Source organism: Ictalurus punctatus, chromosome 10 (assembly GCF_001660625.3).
Source record: "Ictalurus punctatus breed USDA103 chromosome 10, Coco_2.0, whole genome shotgun sequence".
Classification (NCBI taxonomy): Eukaryota; Metazoa; Chordata; class Actinopteri; order Siluriformes; family Ictaluridae; genus Ictalurus; species Ictalurus punctatus.
Genome location: NC_030425.2, coordinates 20,834,356 through 20,849,434, shown reverse-complemented (window position 1 = coordinate 20,849,434; position 15,079 = coordinate 20,834,356). Strand labels below are relative to the sequence as shown.

Genomic DNA, 15,079 nt, shown 5'->3' with positions numbered 1-15,079 from the left:
TCCATGGATTTCAGGCTGTGTCCTACTGCAGAAGCATCTGCTCTAGCTGAAAAGCTCATTAATTAATGAGCTTTGTGTGTTCATATACAGTGAAATTGCATATTTATGATATTCTGACTGTTAGTACAGACATTTAGACAATATATTTACTAAAACAGTGCAAGAAATCACAGAAAAGAATGCTCCAAGCCCTGGTATGCGCTTTATGCTTATGAAAAAAAAAATGATGTGAAATGCATTATGTGATCCAGACTAAACCAACAAACCCATTTGCTAGCATTTATTTATGGGAAGCAAGAAATGTGGGTCCATAAAATGGGGACACTGGCCAGAAAAGTCTGACAATTCTTTATTATCACAGTCTGATAACAAATGTTCTTATTTTTCTGCTCCTATTCTAATTCAGCACTGCTGGTTTGCTGTTCTTCACAAACTGATATAAAAAAACTTAATGTGAAGTACCACAAAGTCTCTACCTTCTCACTTACAGCTGACTGAAACAGTATATTGTTTATGGGGAAGGGGAAAGGAGTAGGGGAAAGAGCACCACAGTGGTTTGAGGCTTTGTATGTTTTGCTTCCTCATAACTGAATAATATGAACATAGCAAATCTGTTGTTATTTTAATGGAATTTAGCTAGATGTCTAGTTTCCTCCCTACTACCATTATATTACTGTTGCTATAGTTATGCCTCGGGGCATTATCATACTCTTTTCTTATAGCTTGAAACCTATAATTCCTTCATTACTGTGTAAATCAGTGTTTTTCTTATTTTTGTATTATGAACCAGAATAGTTATTTAATGCACCTGAACATTACATAGTACCAATTTTATATGGATCAGTGGCAATTTTTTTTTTTACATTTGTTTGTGAGACCAAATTAGCAAAAGAGAAGAATGTCTCTGGTTAGTCGATGGTCACGTTTTTGCCAGTTGCTAAGCAAAAAAGAGAAATAAACACACAGCACTCCTAAGTTTTGTGTTTGGTCTGGTGGTTGCAACTTTTTTCTTATTCAGCTGGTCTTTACCACTTCGGAAATGCTTGGCAGAATATGTGATTCACGGGTTTCGGATTCCTTTTCCTTCACAAAGCTGCTAATCGATTCTCACATACACTTACACATCTGTTCCTTCCAGTGGTTCAGTAACAAATACTGGATAAGATGCACTACTGCAAATCGCCTAAATGGCCTATGGATTGAGAATTACTTTTGGTGCTCCACATCTTAGAGTTAAACAGATTCTCACTTTGGTAGATGAAAACTTCACCAACATTCTGTTCTCTCAACAACTTTACTACACAGTCAAATTTCTTTTTATTTTTTAGGGATATTTGCTGACAGCAACGTATATGACTGAATCCCAATTTGCATTAAACATATGTTCTATTTTTTGTAAAGAAAAAGTACATACATTTTAGCGTGTAGCAAGAGTATGCAAGGACTGGAACATCTTAACGTCATGTAATTGAAGAAAACGTTGTTGCCTAATTGCGCACATTGTCATTGTAAACAAACTCCTTGTGGCATTTTAGCTTGTCTTCATTCATTATTCTTTATATAAATGATACTATATAATTTAATTTACTATTCCCTTGATTTATTTCTCCACATTTCATTTACACCTCTCTAATATGCGTCCTTGAATTCGGAAAAAAGAAAACCATCATAAAACTCCTCTTCCAAGAAGCCCACAAAATAAAAATCTAAACTAAAATAAATAAAAATCTAAATTAAATAAACAGTAGGTACAAATAAAATACTTCCATGAACATCAATTAATGTGCCTGGTGGAGAGGTCAGGTAATGAATAGAATCTTATTCAAGTTATTGTTGTTTGTTGTTTAAAACATCGACATTTAATCATTTACATTTACATGTACATTTATTCATTTAGCAGATGCTTTTATCCAAAGCGACTTACAAATGAGAGAATACAAGCAAAGCGATATCAATCAGAGAACAATACAAGTAGTGCTACCATACAAGATCCATTAGTTGAGTTCCAGAAGAAGCAACGTGCGCAGAGTAGAGGTGTAAGTGCCAGAGTAAATTTTGTTTCTTTTTTTTCTTCTTTTTTTTTTATGGGTTGGTTAGATGTTCACGGAAGAGGTGGGTCTTTAGCTGTTTTTTGAAGATGGTGAGAGATTCTGCGGTCTGGATTGAGTTTGGAAGTTCATTCCACCACTGAGGAACAGTTAGTTTGAATGTTCTTGAAGGGAACTTTGAGCCACGCTGAGTAGGTACTACTAAGCGTCGGTCGTCATCTGATGTACGCATGCGATAATGTTTTAATCAGTAAGTAAAGTAAATTATTAAATAAGTTAAATGTAAATAAGTTACTCCAGTGATGCTTTAGTAAGCAAGGATGTCTCTTTTTTAACCAGTTTTTTATTAAAGGTGTCACACCTATTAATAAAAAATAAATATTGCACACATGCCATGCAATCAGAATCAAGAACATTCCCCATGATCATAGTGTAATATGCTTTTTAAGCATTATTTGAAGTTATAATGTCCAATAAATACCATATAATTCATAGAGTTGCCTGCTTCTAAACATGTTGTCCCATACTTGTCATTATTTGTAATATGTGTTCAAATGACTTTACTTGTATTTTTTTTTTTTTTTTTTCAATACATGCAGGTTGTTAACAAAAAGTCCCAAGGGGATGTGCTGGGATTACACTGTTTGAGGCTCATGAGACATTATTAGAGTTGACAATCTCATCTGAGTTCTAGCCTACAATTTTCTAGTAACTTCCTTGTATTAGTGTATGTAATGTATATTTTACTGTATTTTATGCTTCCTCAATTACTACTGTAGATCTTACATCCCTTAGACTGTGAGCCAGAAATCTGCGATCTTTAAGGAAGTACCAATTCTTAATGTGGTCATAAGAATCAAGGAACAAGGAGAAAGGATGCTGGATCCACAATAGGATACATTCCTACTTTCCATTATTACAATTAATTTTGTTCCATGGACTGCTTGTTGTATTTGAAAAATCAGCTTTTTATCAAAAATAGCAAAAAGGCTTCTCATACAGAGATGCTGCACAATGCAGCAGACAGTCATTCTGAATAGACATGTCACTCTTCCCTGCGCCACCATTCTACTGGACTGAACCCCATCGGTGGAAAAGGCAGAAAAAGCTTCCATTGGAACTGAACAGAAGACTTTGTTCTGACAGTATCAGACAAAGGACATCTAAAACATCCGGTTTCTCAAGAAACATTGCATATTATTCAAGAATTCCTCCACCTTCTCTATTTATTACTAAATAAACACTCAGGTTTTCTCATGTGATCAAGTGCATGCATTAGTTTTAGTACATGTTTTTCTTATACAGTATTGAATGTTGGGAAAGCTGTCATCTTTAGCAAAGTGAGGAAATCAGGGTCAGTGATGAACTCTGACTCTGTGCGAACTCTGAGGTGTTTAATGACACCAAATAGAAATTCCTAATCCATAGGCCATTTTGGCCATTTGCAGTAGCACACCTTGTCCGGTGATTGTTATTGAACCACTTGAAGGAACAGATGTGTGTGAGCTTCGATTAGAAACTTTGTGAAGGAAAATGAATCTGAAAGCACTTAACCTGTGTGTCACATGTTCTGTTCATGCATTTCCTCAATGGTTGAGAGAAAAGTCGTGTTGAAAAAAAAGTAGCCAGGGCATCCCTCAGACCAAGCACAACAACCTAGGAGTTCTGGCCGTTTATTTCTAGTGAGCATCAACTGACCAGAGACGTCTTGCTCATTTGCCAACATGGTCTCACAGCAATTGTCCAATAAAACACATTGTTATTGATCCATGTTAAGTTAGTCGTTGTTTGCAATGATCAGGTGCATTAAATATCAAGTTTAAGATCTTGTTAAATATGATTATGTACTCAAAATGAAAATCTGAAAGCAGAAATCTAGATGTCCTAAGACTGTCTGGCAAATCTTTTCACTTTTTTTTTTTTGACTCGTAATGCCCACTGGGTACTTTCTATGTCTATCTATCTGTAAATACGTCTTATTATCCTTGCTTCTTTCTTTCCCTCCTGCCATCTTTAGTTCCTTGAATTTAATTTGAAACACTTCCCTCCTCCCTCCATCCCGCTCTCCCGCCTTCCCTCCTTCTTGAATTTATTTAAACTTCTTTTAACACTTCCTTCCTTCCCTTCTCTTTCAACCCTCCTTCCTTGAATTTAATTTGAATTTCATTTAAAACTTCCTTCCTCCCTCCCTCCATCTCTCCCTCCTGCCCTCTCTTTCCTCCCTCCTTAGAATTGAATTTGAATTTCATTTTATGCTTACCTTCCTTCCTTCCATCCACCCATCCAGCTGTTCCTCTGGCAGACATTCTTAACCAATCTCACTTTCTCTACATTTTAAAATGTCAAATAATGGTGATTCCTGTTCATATTTGTTGAGTTTCCTAATATGAACACAGTTTTAACTAAATGTATGCAAAGTATGTAATTTAAGATATACAGTCCCCTCAGAGAGTAGTGGAACAGAATGGCTAGTCCTTGTGTTTTTGCTATACACTGAAGACATTTGGGTTTGAGATCAAAAGATTAATATGATGATAGATCAGAACCTCAGCTTTCATTTTCTGATATTTACATCTAAATGTGTTAAACAACTTAGAACATGGCACATTTGGTGGCAGACCACCCACATAAAATTTGGTTGTATATCCCTTGCTTGCAAAAACTGTATCAAGTTAGTGAACCACTGACATCACCAAACTGTTGGCTTCTGCTTTTGTGATGCTTTTCCTGGCTTGTTGTGCAGCTTCTTTCAGTTGTTGTATGTTTTGGGAGTTTTCTCCCTTCAGTCTCCTCTTTAGGAGGAGAAATTAATACTCAGTTGGCTTAAGGTCTGATGATTGATTGACTTGGCCAGTCTAAAACCTTTGACTGTTTCCACAGATAAAGTCCTTTGTTGTGTTGGCAGTGTATTTTAGGTCATTGTCTTGAAGTATGATGAAGTTCCTCCCAATTAGATTGGATGCATTTCTCTGTAAATTGGCAGACAGAATGTTTCTGTCAACTTCTGAATTTATTCTACTGCTACCATCATGAGTTACATCATTGATAAAGATTGGTGAGCCAGTTCCAGAAGCAGCCATTCAAGCTCAAGCCATGACACTACCTCCACCATACTTGGCTGATGAGCTTGTATGTTTTGGATCATGAGCAGATCCTTTCTTTCTATAAACCTTGGCCTTTCCATCACTTTGGTAGATGGAAAGTAGAGGTTAAGCTTGGTTCCAGAACTTTATTTTTGTATTTCATTATGAATTCCAATCAGGCCTCTGATTCTTGCTGCTGATGCATCTTATACTGTTGTATGGCCTCTATATTTCTGCTCTCAAGGTCTTCTTCAACAGTAGATTTTGATTCCGTCACCCGCATGCTTTTGGGGGTTTTCCTCACAGCTCTCACAGTGTTTCTGTTATTGACTGCTGTTGTTTTCCTTGACTCCATGTCTGGTTGTTAGTACACCAATGGTTTCTTTCTTTTTCAGGACATTCCATATTGTTGTATTGGCTATGCACAATGCTTGTGCAATGGATCTGATAGATTTTTATTCTTTTCTCAGCTTCAGAACGGCTTGCTTTTCTCCCATAGACAGCTCTATAATCTTCATGTTGGTTTATCCTTTTTAACAACAAATGCAGATTTCACAGGCGAAACCCAGGGCTCAAACCAAGAGTAGACATTCAGAGCTATTAATTATTTAAACAATCAATCTAACAGGCCACATGGGCAACAGGAAACACCTGTCAGACATGTGTTCCAATATTTATGATCACTTGACAAATAGGTGGGCTCAAACTAAAGGTGCCAAGTTGTTTCATACATCTAGATATAAATATCAGGATATTAGAACAAAATTCTTATCTATCATCTCATATTCATCTTCTGATCTCAAACCCAAATGTCTTCAGGGTATAGCAAAAACACAAGAACTGGCCTTGCTGTTCCAACTTTTGGAGGGGGCTGTAGCTAAAGAGAGTATTAACAAAAACAGGACACTACAGTGTAAAAAGTTTGGTGAATGACTGGGGACAGAATTGGGGTAGATGTGACAATGAGTCAATCTATTTCTCCATCGTTAAAGGTGCAGTAAGTAATTTCTAGAAGGCAACTACAAATGACAGCATTTACTGGACCAGTTTGTCTGCAAAGTTTTTTAAGTCATTAAATTCTGTTTGCTGAACTTGTAATCTTTGAATTCTGGAGGATGGTGTTACTTTTTAGCATGTTTTTTTTAAAGGAGTTGCTGTCTAGCCATGTGTTCCCCTGTTGAATTACGCACATTGAGTGTCTAGCCAAATGCCATTTAATAATTCTCACAGGATCGGGGTAAAGTAACTTGTATTTTTGACACATGAATGAATGAGCTCTGACAGAGTGTGAAGTAAGAAGAGCCACCTGTGAAAACTCTCAGTCAGCCATTACAGACATTAGGACTCATATGTTATTACCTTGCATTATTTGAGTCTCACATTCCACTCAGTCTTTTTCTCCAGAATCAGTTTCATAGGGACTATGCTGCCTTCATTGACAATTCAAATGGTTCACTGTCTCCTTAATCTATGCCATCTTGTCTACTATGTTGATATCATGGCCTTACTAAGTGAAGAAGGTGGAAATAAGTGCAACCCTTATAATCTTATAATCAGAAACATGGGCTGGATTGGCCATGATAATATGGATGCTTATGACTTTGATTGACTTTGGTTGATGGAGTTGGTGATAGTAGTGGTTTGTTGGTTGTATAGAAAGCTTATTTCTCAGTACATAACTGATTCATTTGTAAATAATCAGTCTTTGGAAAGCCTAATAAACTCCAATTAGATTTTTTCAGGTAACAACATTCGCTTTTCCATCAAGCATTTAAAGTCTCTGTAACATGTGTCAAGTGCCACAAACCTCTAACAATTTAATTTCCTAAAACAATAAGGACACAAAGTAGTAAAACTTTTTTAGGGTCCACATTTTTTGGGGTTTATTACAGTCTCAGATGTTTGAAGAGAGAAGCACTCCCTTGTTTTCTACTGCTTTGTGTTTACACTGCTAATATTATGCTGATTCTGCAAATCCTGGTCTGACCTATAAAGGTCAAAGAAACAACAGGAAGACAAATTGTCTTTAATCGTGTCCTTTATGATCTGTTTGATTTTTCCCTAACCTTTAATGTTTGTTGTTTCACTTTGGGTTTAACAGTTTCATTCCCTGTTTTATGTGTTTCTTTCCCAGGAGAAAGAAAGACAGTGGTTTCCTGCATAAGGATGGTTAATAAGACCATGATGCTGGTGAATGAGAGCTTCTGTCACCCAGAGAACCGCCCTGCACCTCAAGTTCGTCGCTGCAACACTCATCCTTGCCAGTACAGGTGAGTGTAGTGCTCTAGTGAAGGGCATGATAGAATTAGTAGGAGTAGGACATGAATTGCCTATCTGTTCTTCTGATATTATATTATGTTATGATAAATAAATGACAGTTATGACAGATATGGGCCATGACTCCTTGATTGGGAGTGATAGGCAGAGGCTCCATGGCTCATTAACTGGTATTGACAGGCAAAGAGTACACGCCACTTTGGTTGGTACTGACAAAGGAGTAGTATGTCCGAATTCTCAGTATTCATACAACAGTAGGCGAGAAATACCCGGATGACCTACTGCTTCTGCCTCGATTCCGCAATATGGATCCAGTGGACACTGTGGATACTGCGCTGTCCCATAACGGGCCTGGCATGGAACAGCTGTCGGCATGTCTGATATGCCAACAGTGCCAACATGGCGGATATATTATGTCTGGACTGTATTCATACTACACACGTATACTGATCGGTACATGCTGTGTCAACGACCGAGCTGTATGTACTGAATCGAATGCAGTACATATTGTCATCTACTTTGCTGGAACTAACAGGCAGAGAGGTCACACTTCCTTCACTGGACTGACAGGCGGCTACACCACCTTGGTTGGGATTGGTAGGCAGAGATGTCTTGTCTCCTTGGTTATGACTGACAGGCAGAGAGGCTACACCACTGTGATTTTATCCATTACTGAATCACTATCATCTGAGTAATATTTTGGATTGGTTTTTTATAACTGAATAAAATAAAAGCAGTTTTTGGTAGTAGACTGAATCGTTTGGCCTCTACTTTCATGTAAATTGAGCCCTGATGATATCAGAGCACTGTACTGTTGAAACACAGAAATGAAGACTGTGATAATTAGTTATAGTGTGCTATTTTTATTGGAGATCACATACAGCTGTGGATGTGAATTATGTCCAACTGTTGAGATGTATATGAATGGTGGAGCTCGTCGTGCCAAGTCTACGCTGATTTGGAGAGACACTCATGGGACAATATGGCTGAGGCAAATAACATTCCAGAGCTTCGTGAACAGAACTCAAATGAAACTTGGTCCAAGCATAACACATAGCAGCTCTGTTCTCATAAGCTCTGCATAGTGAGCACCTATGGAAAAGAATGGATAAGAGATCTGTTCCCATTATTGCTCAGAAATAATAATACTAAGGTCCATTTGTATCTGGATTCAAGCAGAGGACATTATTGAATCATCTGCTGTTGCTGAAATGAGCTCCCAAAGCGCACTGGTCTCGTTACACATCTTTTATTGGACCAGTGTGTGTCTGCAAAAAACAGATTTGTGTTTTACTTTTTTTTTTTTTTTTTTTTTACAGTTAAGTTCTCATTGTTGAACTTGTAATATCTGCCTCCTAACAGATGGTGTTGCCATTTATCATGTTCTTTAAAAGGAATCACATAACCTTTTTATAAAGTATGTACCATGTGTCTAACCACTGTTTAACAAAATAAACCTCAAAAGTATGACAATATATTTAGCTAGTAAAATGCATTGATGCAGCTTATCAAAAATAATCAGACCTGCCAACCTTGTTGCGTAGAAGCTCTGCGTTTTAACATTAGAGCACTCAGCTAGTTGTCACCAAAAAATACACCAAAATTTCAGTCATTTTTCCCCTAATTAATATGGCAGATAAGCCAATCATCAAATAAATCTGGAACAATTCACAGTTGTGCAGGTGTTGTGAACTCAATCCTATATTAAACTTTGGAAGCCCTGTCCCCTTCCCATCATCTCACATTAGTAATATTTTGTGTTAATTTTCTAGCCTGAAAGATGCCAGTAAATGCAGAATGTTTTGAATTCATTCATGTGGAATAAAATCAATCAGCTTTTGACTTTGACTAACATCAGACAAGTATATAATCAACATCAGTTAACTATATTTATTAGGGACGCCACCAAAATGTCTGGCCCAAAACAGTTTCGGCTGCAACAGAAAGATTAAATAGATTTAAATCTAACTCTTTACAAATCTTTACTCGTTTACATGCACACATTCTTATAAATTGTTGTGTGTAACTCATTTTTCCTATAATAGGAATAAAAAAACATATTAACTTTTCTAATGCTAGCATCTTAACTAAAACAGATATCGGCGTCTTTCTTCTTTCCAGGCAACCTGGTGGTTACTGTAAAACCCGATATATACACAGATTCCAGTTTCTCTGTAACATAGGTGTTGCACCCTTGACCTAATAGCAACAGGTCTTTGGCAATGAGCTGTGATTCTCCTGCTTAACATCATACATAAAAACATATTTTGTCATTTTAAGAAACCAAGTTTGCATGCTAATGTACTAACAAGCCATTATGATTTACCAAGCCTGACAGGTACTCAGGAGTGTGTTGAAAACAGTATCAAGTTACAGAGCATATCTTATATTCATCAAACAGCTAAAGCCTGAGTTATGTAGAATTCAGACATGAAAAATAGCAATTAAGAGCAGGAAAATATGAGCTATGAGAAATGTCAAAAACCTCTACAGTTCTACAGAAAAGCCAAAATCAATGTAGCTGTCTAGCCATGTGTTCCCCTGTTGAATTACGTACACCAAGTGTCTAGCCAAATGCCATTTAACCATTCTCACAGGATCAAGGTACAGTAACATGAATGGGAAGAAAGTGTGAAGTAAAAAGAAGAGCCACCTGTGAAAACTGTCAGCCAGCCATTACAGACATTATGACACATTTGTCTTGTTACCTTGTATTATTTGTGCCGCTTTACCTTCCTTGTGTCCATTTTTCACTTTGTCATACATTTAAAGCCTTTGTTGTGGCTTTATATAAGAGAAGGAAATGAGCTACCAGAAATGCCTGACTATATAAAATCCAAAGACAATAAGAATAGAAAAAGTAGTGCAGTCCTTTTATTAACTTTAAATTAGCTTTAGGTTTATTACAACATCGGATGCATGGAGAAAGAAGAGCTCCCTGCAAATTCCAGATGTTTCTCTGGTCCCAGTCGTGGTGTGTCACGATTGTATCAGATCCCCCAACCCCCATCCTTTTTTGCTTTGTATCTCCAGGGTGGGGGCTTCGAGTCCTGCCTCCGCCATGTGTAAGTGAAGTTTGCTTGCAATCCAGTTTCCTACCCCAGTCCAAAGACATGTGCTATAGGCTGATTGGCATTTCCAAATTGCCCGCAGTGTGTGTTTGTGTGTGTGTGTGTGTGTAATTGTGCCCTGCGATGGGTTCACACTCTGTCCAGGGTACAGGGTGTCTCCTGCTTCATGCCCTGAGTCTCCTGGGGTAGGCTCCAGGCTCCCCGTGACCCAGTGTAGGAAAATGGATGGATGGATCAAATGGGGAAAATGAGATCTCAGTGACTTGTGGTTTGAGTATTTCAGACGCTGCTGATCAGTCTCCAGAGTTTACTCAGAATACCACAAAAAACAAACTTCATTCATCAAAAAAAATGTTCATTCATTAGGAGGTGTGGACAAGGCAGAACTGTAGAAACCAGGAAGTGTTCATAACACCTCTAACAATGGAAAGTTTGGCTAGGAGGCTTTTTCTAGAGATTCGGCTGGGAAAACCTGGAAGTCATTTCTAAATGTCAAGGTTGCACACCTATTAACTCTTCGCAGCCTTTGCAAGTTTGGATTCAAAATGTCAGGCTTATTTTAATGATTGTAACACACAGGAGTCAGAAGGAGCAGGTCACAGTTTCTGTATTTGGCCTTATCTCAGAATCAACATCAACTTCCAAAGCTGGGGTTAGAATATGGGAATTGTTTTAGATTCTGGGTAAATACCCTATATCTTTTCTATAGTGAAAGAACTGTTCTTTTCTGACTTTCTCTATTAACCCTCCCTCATTTCATCTCTCTCTCTCAGATGGGTGGCAGGTGACTGGGGAAAGTGTTCAGTAACGTGTGGAAAAGGTGCACAACAGCGCGAGGTCGGCTGTGTTTATCAGCTCCAGAACGGCTCGTTCCTTGCCACACGAGAACTCTATTGCCTCGGTGTGAAGCCGGAGAGCATTCAACACTGTGAGGGACGCCACTGTCTCACTGTGTGGGATGCCTCCGAGTGGAGCCAGGTTTGAAAATGTCCTTCCTTTTTCTGCAGACGATATGATGCAACATATACATACATACATCACATAACTGTGATGACAAAGTTCTGGCTAATTTTTTAATTAAAATCTCAGAGCATGATCACTGCTACAACACTCACCTAATAGCCACCAATAGGAGGATGGCATAGGGTGACACAAGCCTGACGGGATACATTTACATTTACATGTATGGCATTTGGCAGATGCCCTTATCCAGAGTGACTTACATTTGATCTCATTTTATACAACTGTGCAGGGCCTTGTGCAAACATAATTAAAATGTGGAATTTAAAAGAAGAGTGGATTGTTGAATTGTAGGGGCAGAGATTCCTATCACAGTTCTGTCACAACAGGGCAAGAAAGGATGGGGCGTGGAAAGAAATGGAGGATGAGTTACAGCTTTAATGCATGTACAAATCTGTGCTTCATCACTGCACACCCAGTAAAGCACTGTGCTGGTTGATGCCATTGAATTCAAAAGAAGTAATTTCTTTTTAATTGCAGGTCTATCATTAGAGAATATTCATCATATAATCTGACATGGTGAACACTTTGTTAAATAGTCCGTTATAGAGTTTATTGCGATCATCTCATACACTGTGACAAGTAATAATCTTAAAAGACAGCTGAAATGGTGCAGTTTAAAATCTACTTCATACAGAGTTTCTGTAGCTCTGGTACCAGGCATAGCAGTGTTGCTATGGGGTTGTTTATTAATCACTTTAGTGTCACAGCTGGAAAGTTTGGTTGGTGGACTGTCGCACTTGACCCAGCAAACAGTGGCTTTATGGTCAGAAACTGACACTGATGAAGGTTAGGTGATGATTAAGACTGGTTGGTTATGTCTAATAAAGAGGCCACACACACACACTCCATTGATAGTGCATTTCCAATAATGGATGGAGTAGAGTGAGCTGAGAAACTGCAGAACAGCTAATGGGCTAGAGTCAGTTATTTTATACCTACAAAGTGAACTACACTCATGAGACACATTATTTGGAAAAGCTGTATACTCATGCAATTATCTAATCAGGCAATCATGTGGCAGCAGTGCAATGCATAACAATCACACAGATACGACTTTTTGCCGTTTTCACCTGCCAGTTTTGGTGAGTCTGTGCTCACTGTATGCTCAGTTTACTGTTCTTGGTTGACAGGAGTGGAATCTGATGTGGTCTTCTGCTGTTGTAGCCCATCTGCCTCAAGGTTTGGTGTGATATGCGTTCTGAGATGCGTTTATGCTCATCATGGTTGTATAGAGTGGTTATTCGAGTTATTGTAGCCTTCCTGTCGGATCGAAACCAGGAGATCAGCAGTTTCTGAAACACTCAAACCAGCCTGTCTGGCACCAATATCCATGCCATGGTCATAGTCACTAAGATGACATTAATCTCCATTCTGATATATGATGTGAACATTAAGTGAAGCTCTTGACCTGTATCTGCATGATTTTAATATATTGCACTACTGCTACATTATTGGCTGATTGTATAATTGCATGAATGTGCAGGTGTACAGGTGTTCCTATTAAAGTGGACAGTGAGTGTATATGGTAGCCGTACCCGATCAGTGTATATTATAATGGAATATCTGTATAGGAAATTAGGGCTTAAGTGTGACATATGTAACTGTGATGCTTTAGCCTGACCTGTGGAGGGCACTGTGGTAGTTTTTGCTTGCTCTCTCTCTCTCTCTCTCTCTCTCTCTCTCTCTCTCTCTCTCTCTCTCTCTCTCTCTCTCTCTCTCTTTCCCCTCCCTCCATTTTAATCTGTATCCAGGATGCTGTGTTTTATCCGCTTCATTAAGAAAAGCTTCTTTCATTGTAGAAACTAGTTAATAGTTTCTACAATGAAAACTCCACAGTGGGTGGCATTTAACAAGTCTGCTTTCTTTTCCTCATTCTTCCTTGTTTTCCCTTTACCTCTACCTGTTCTTTTCTCTTCTTTCTTCTGGTCTGTCTCCCTCCATCCCTCCAGTGTTCATCTAACTGTGGGCAGGGCATCAGGAAAAGGACAGTGACATGCACAAATCCTCAGGGGCTCTGTGACCCTGCCTCCCGTCCCACCCACCAGGAGCCATGCGAGGATTACTCAAAATGCTATGAGTGGAAGACAGGAGACTGGTCCAAGGTACATGCACACACACACACACACACACACACACACACACACACACACACACACACACACACACACACACACACACTATATGGCCAAACGTTGGTAGACACCTTACCCTGACCTCAACTCCACTGACATCTGACACCCAAAATCAGTGTCCAGCCGCTATAATGCTCTTGTGACTGAATGTGCAAATCCCAACAGCCACATTCCAAAATCTAGTGGAAAGTCTTCATAGAAAAGTGGAGGTAATCACAACAGCGAAGGGGGAATTAAATCTTAAATGGGACTTTCTAGAAGCACATATGGTTGTGAGAGTCAGGTGTCCAAAAGTGCAGACACACTGATACATGTAATTACTTGCATCTTTATGGGGATATTTTTATTTTTTACTGTTTAATAGTGAAGCTAAATTAAGCTATCCATCCACCTAAATCTAACGTTAAAAGATATTTAAGCCAAAAGGAAAAACTAAATTTTCCACTTAGCCCAGATATAAGCCAAGATTTGTTTGGTGTTTTTTAGTGTTTAAATGAAGATAATTTAGCTGTAAGTAATCGAAGCTTAAATCATCACACACTCACCTTAAACCACATCGAGATTTTTAGTAATGTTTGCCTTTTCTCTGTATGGCTGTGTTATGTAATGATCAAAATCCTACTATCTGATTCCTCTAAAGGTTTCTTCTTCATGTCGAGACTTTTTTCCTTGCTACAGTCGCCTCTATCTTGCTCATTAGGGATCTAAATCGATATCCTTAAGTGGTTACGCAAATATTTTAAGATTTACCCGCACAATTTTCTTTTTATATATATGCTAAAAATATCACTATTAAGCAACAGTGCATTTGCATAAAGCTGACAAATGATGATGATACTGCAGCATGTCCGTGTTATTTTTGCCTTTTCTATGCATTAGCTGTTGGCCATTTTTATGCACACTCTTAGAGCTGGAGTGCTAATCTAAAAACTTTAGCACATCAATAAGAGGAATGAGATTGCTCCTTTGTCTATAGTGATTTTAGTGGCAACAAACAAATTGAATCCCATGTGTCTAGGCAGGCTGAGCTCTCCAAACACAGGCTCTGAAAGCTGAGGCCAGTTTCCAGATTAGATTTGCTGTATTTGCATGAGGAGAACATGCACAGATGGGCATGTACAGGGGCTTTATGTACACCACCATTGCTTCAGTTCAGTGATGAGGCTACTTATTCTGTCATCACGGTTGAAGTTAGAGCTACACTCTTTTATCTGGAATGACTGTACTGCTGGTACCTGCCATAATGAAAAGGGAAGTATTGTTGTTGTTTTTTTTCTTTTTTTTTCTGGACAGTAAGTCTTCACAGCATATGCATTTTCAGATTCATTTATGTTTACTAAAAAATGAGGACAAGGCTTGATGTCCTCAGGTAAATCTTGATGTCCTCTGGTAGACGCTGGTCTTTATACATATTGTACTAGCCTGTATATATTCTCCCTGTGATG

At 38.4% G+C, this 15,079-nt stretch overlaps 1 protein-coding gene across 3 annotated transcripts in view; it reads left to right on the top strand.

The window, feature by feature from the left end:
* adamts17 (ADAM metallopeptidase with thrombospondin type 1 motif, 17) overlaps positions 1-15,079 on the top strand; it is a 153,671-nt gene that overhangs the window by 122,010 nt on the left and 16,582 nt on the right. For all 3 annotated transcript variants that reach the window (XM_017478337.3, XM_017478336.3, XM_017478338.3), the window contains 3 exons: positions 7,266-7,401; positions 11,253-11,457; positions 13,452-13,604. In XM_017478337.3, the coding sequence (XP_017333826.1) occupies positions 7,266-7,401; positions 11,253-11,457; positions 13,452-13,604 (494 nt within the window). The remainder of the gene's footprint in view (positions 1-7,265; positions 7,402-11,252; positions 11,458-13,451; positions 13,605-15,079) is intronic.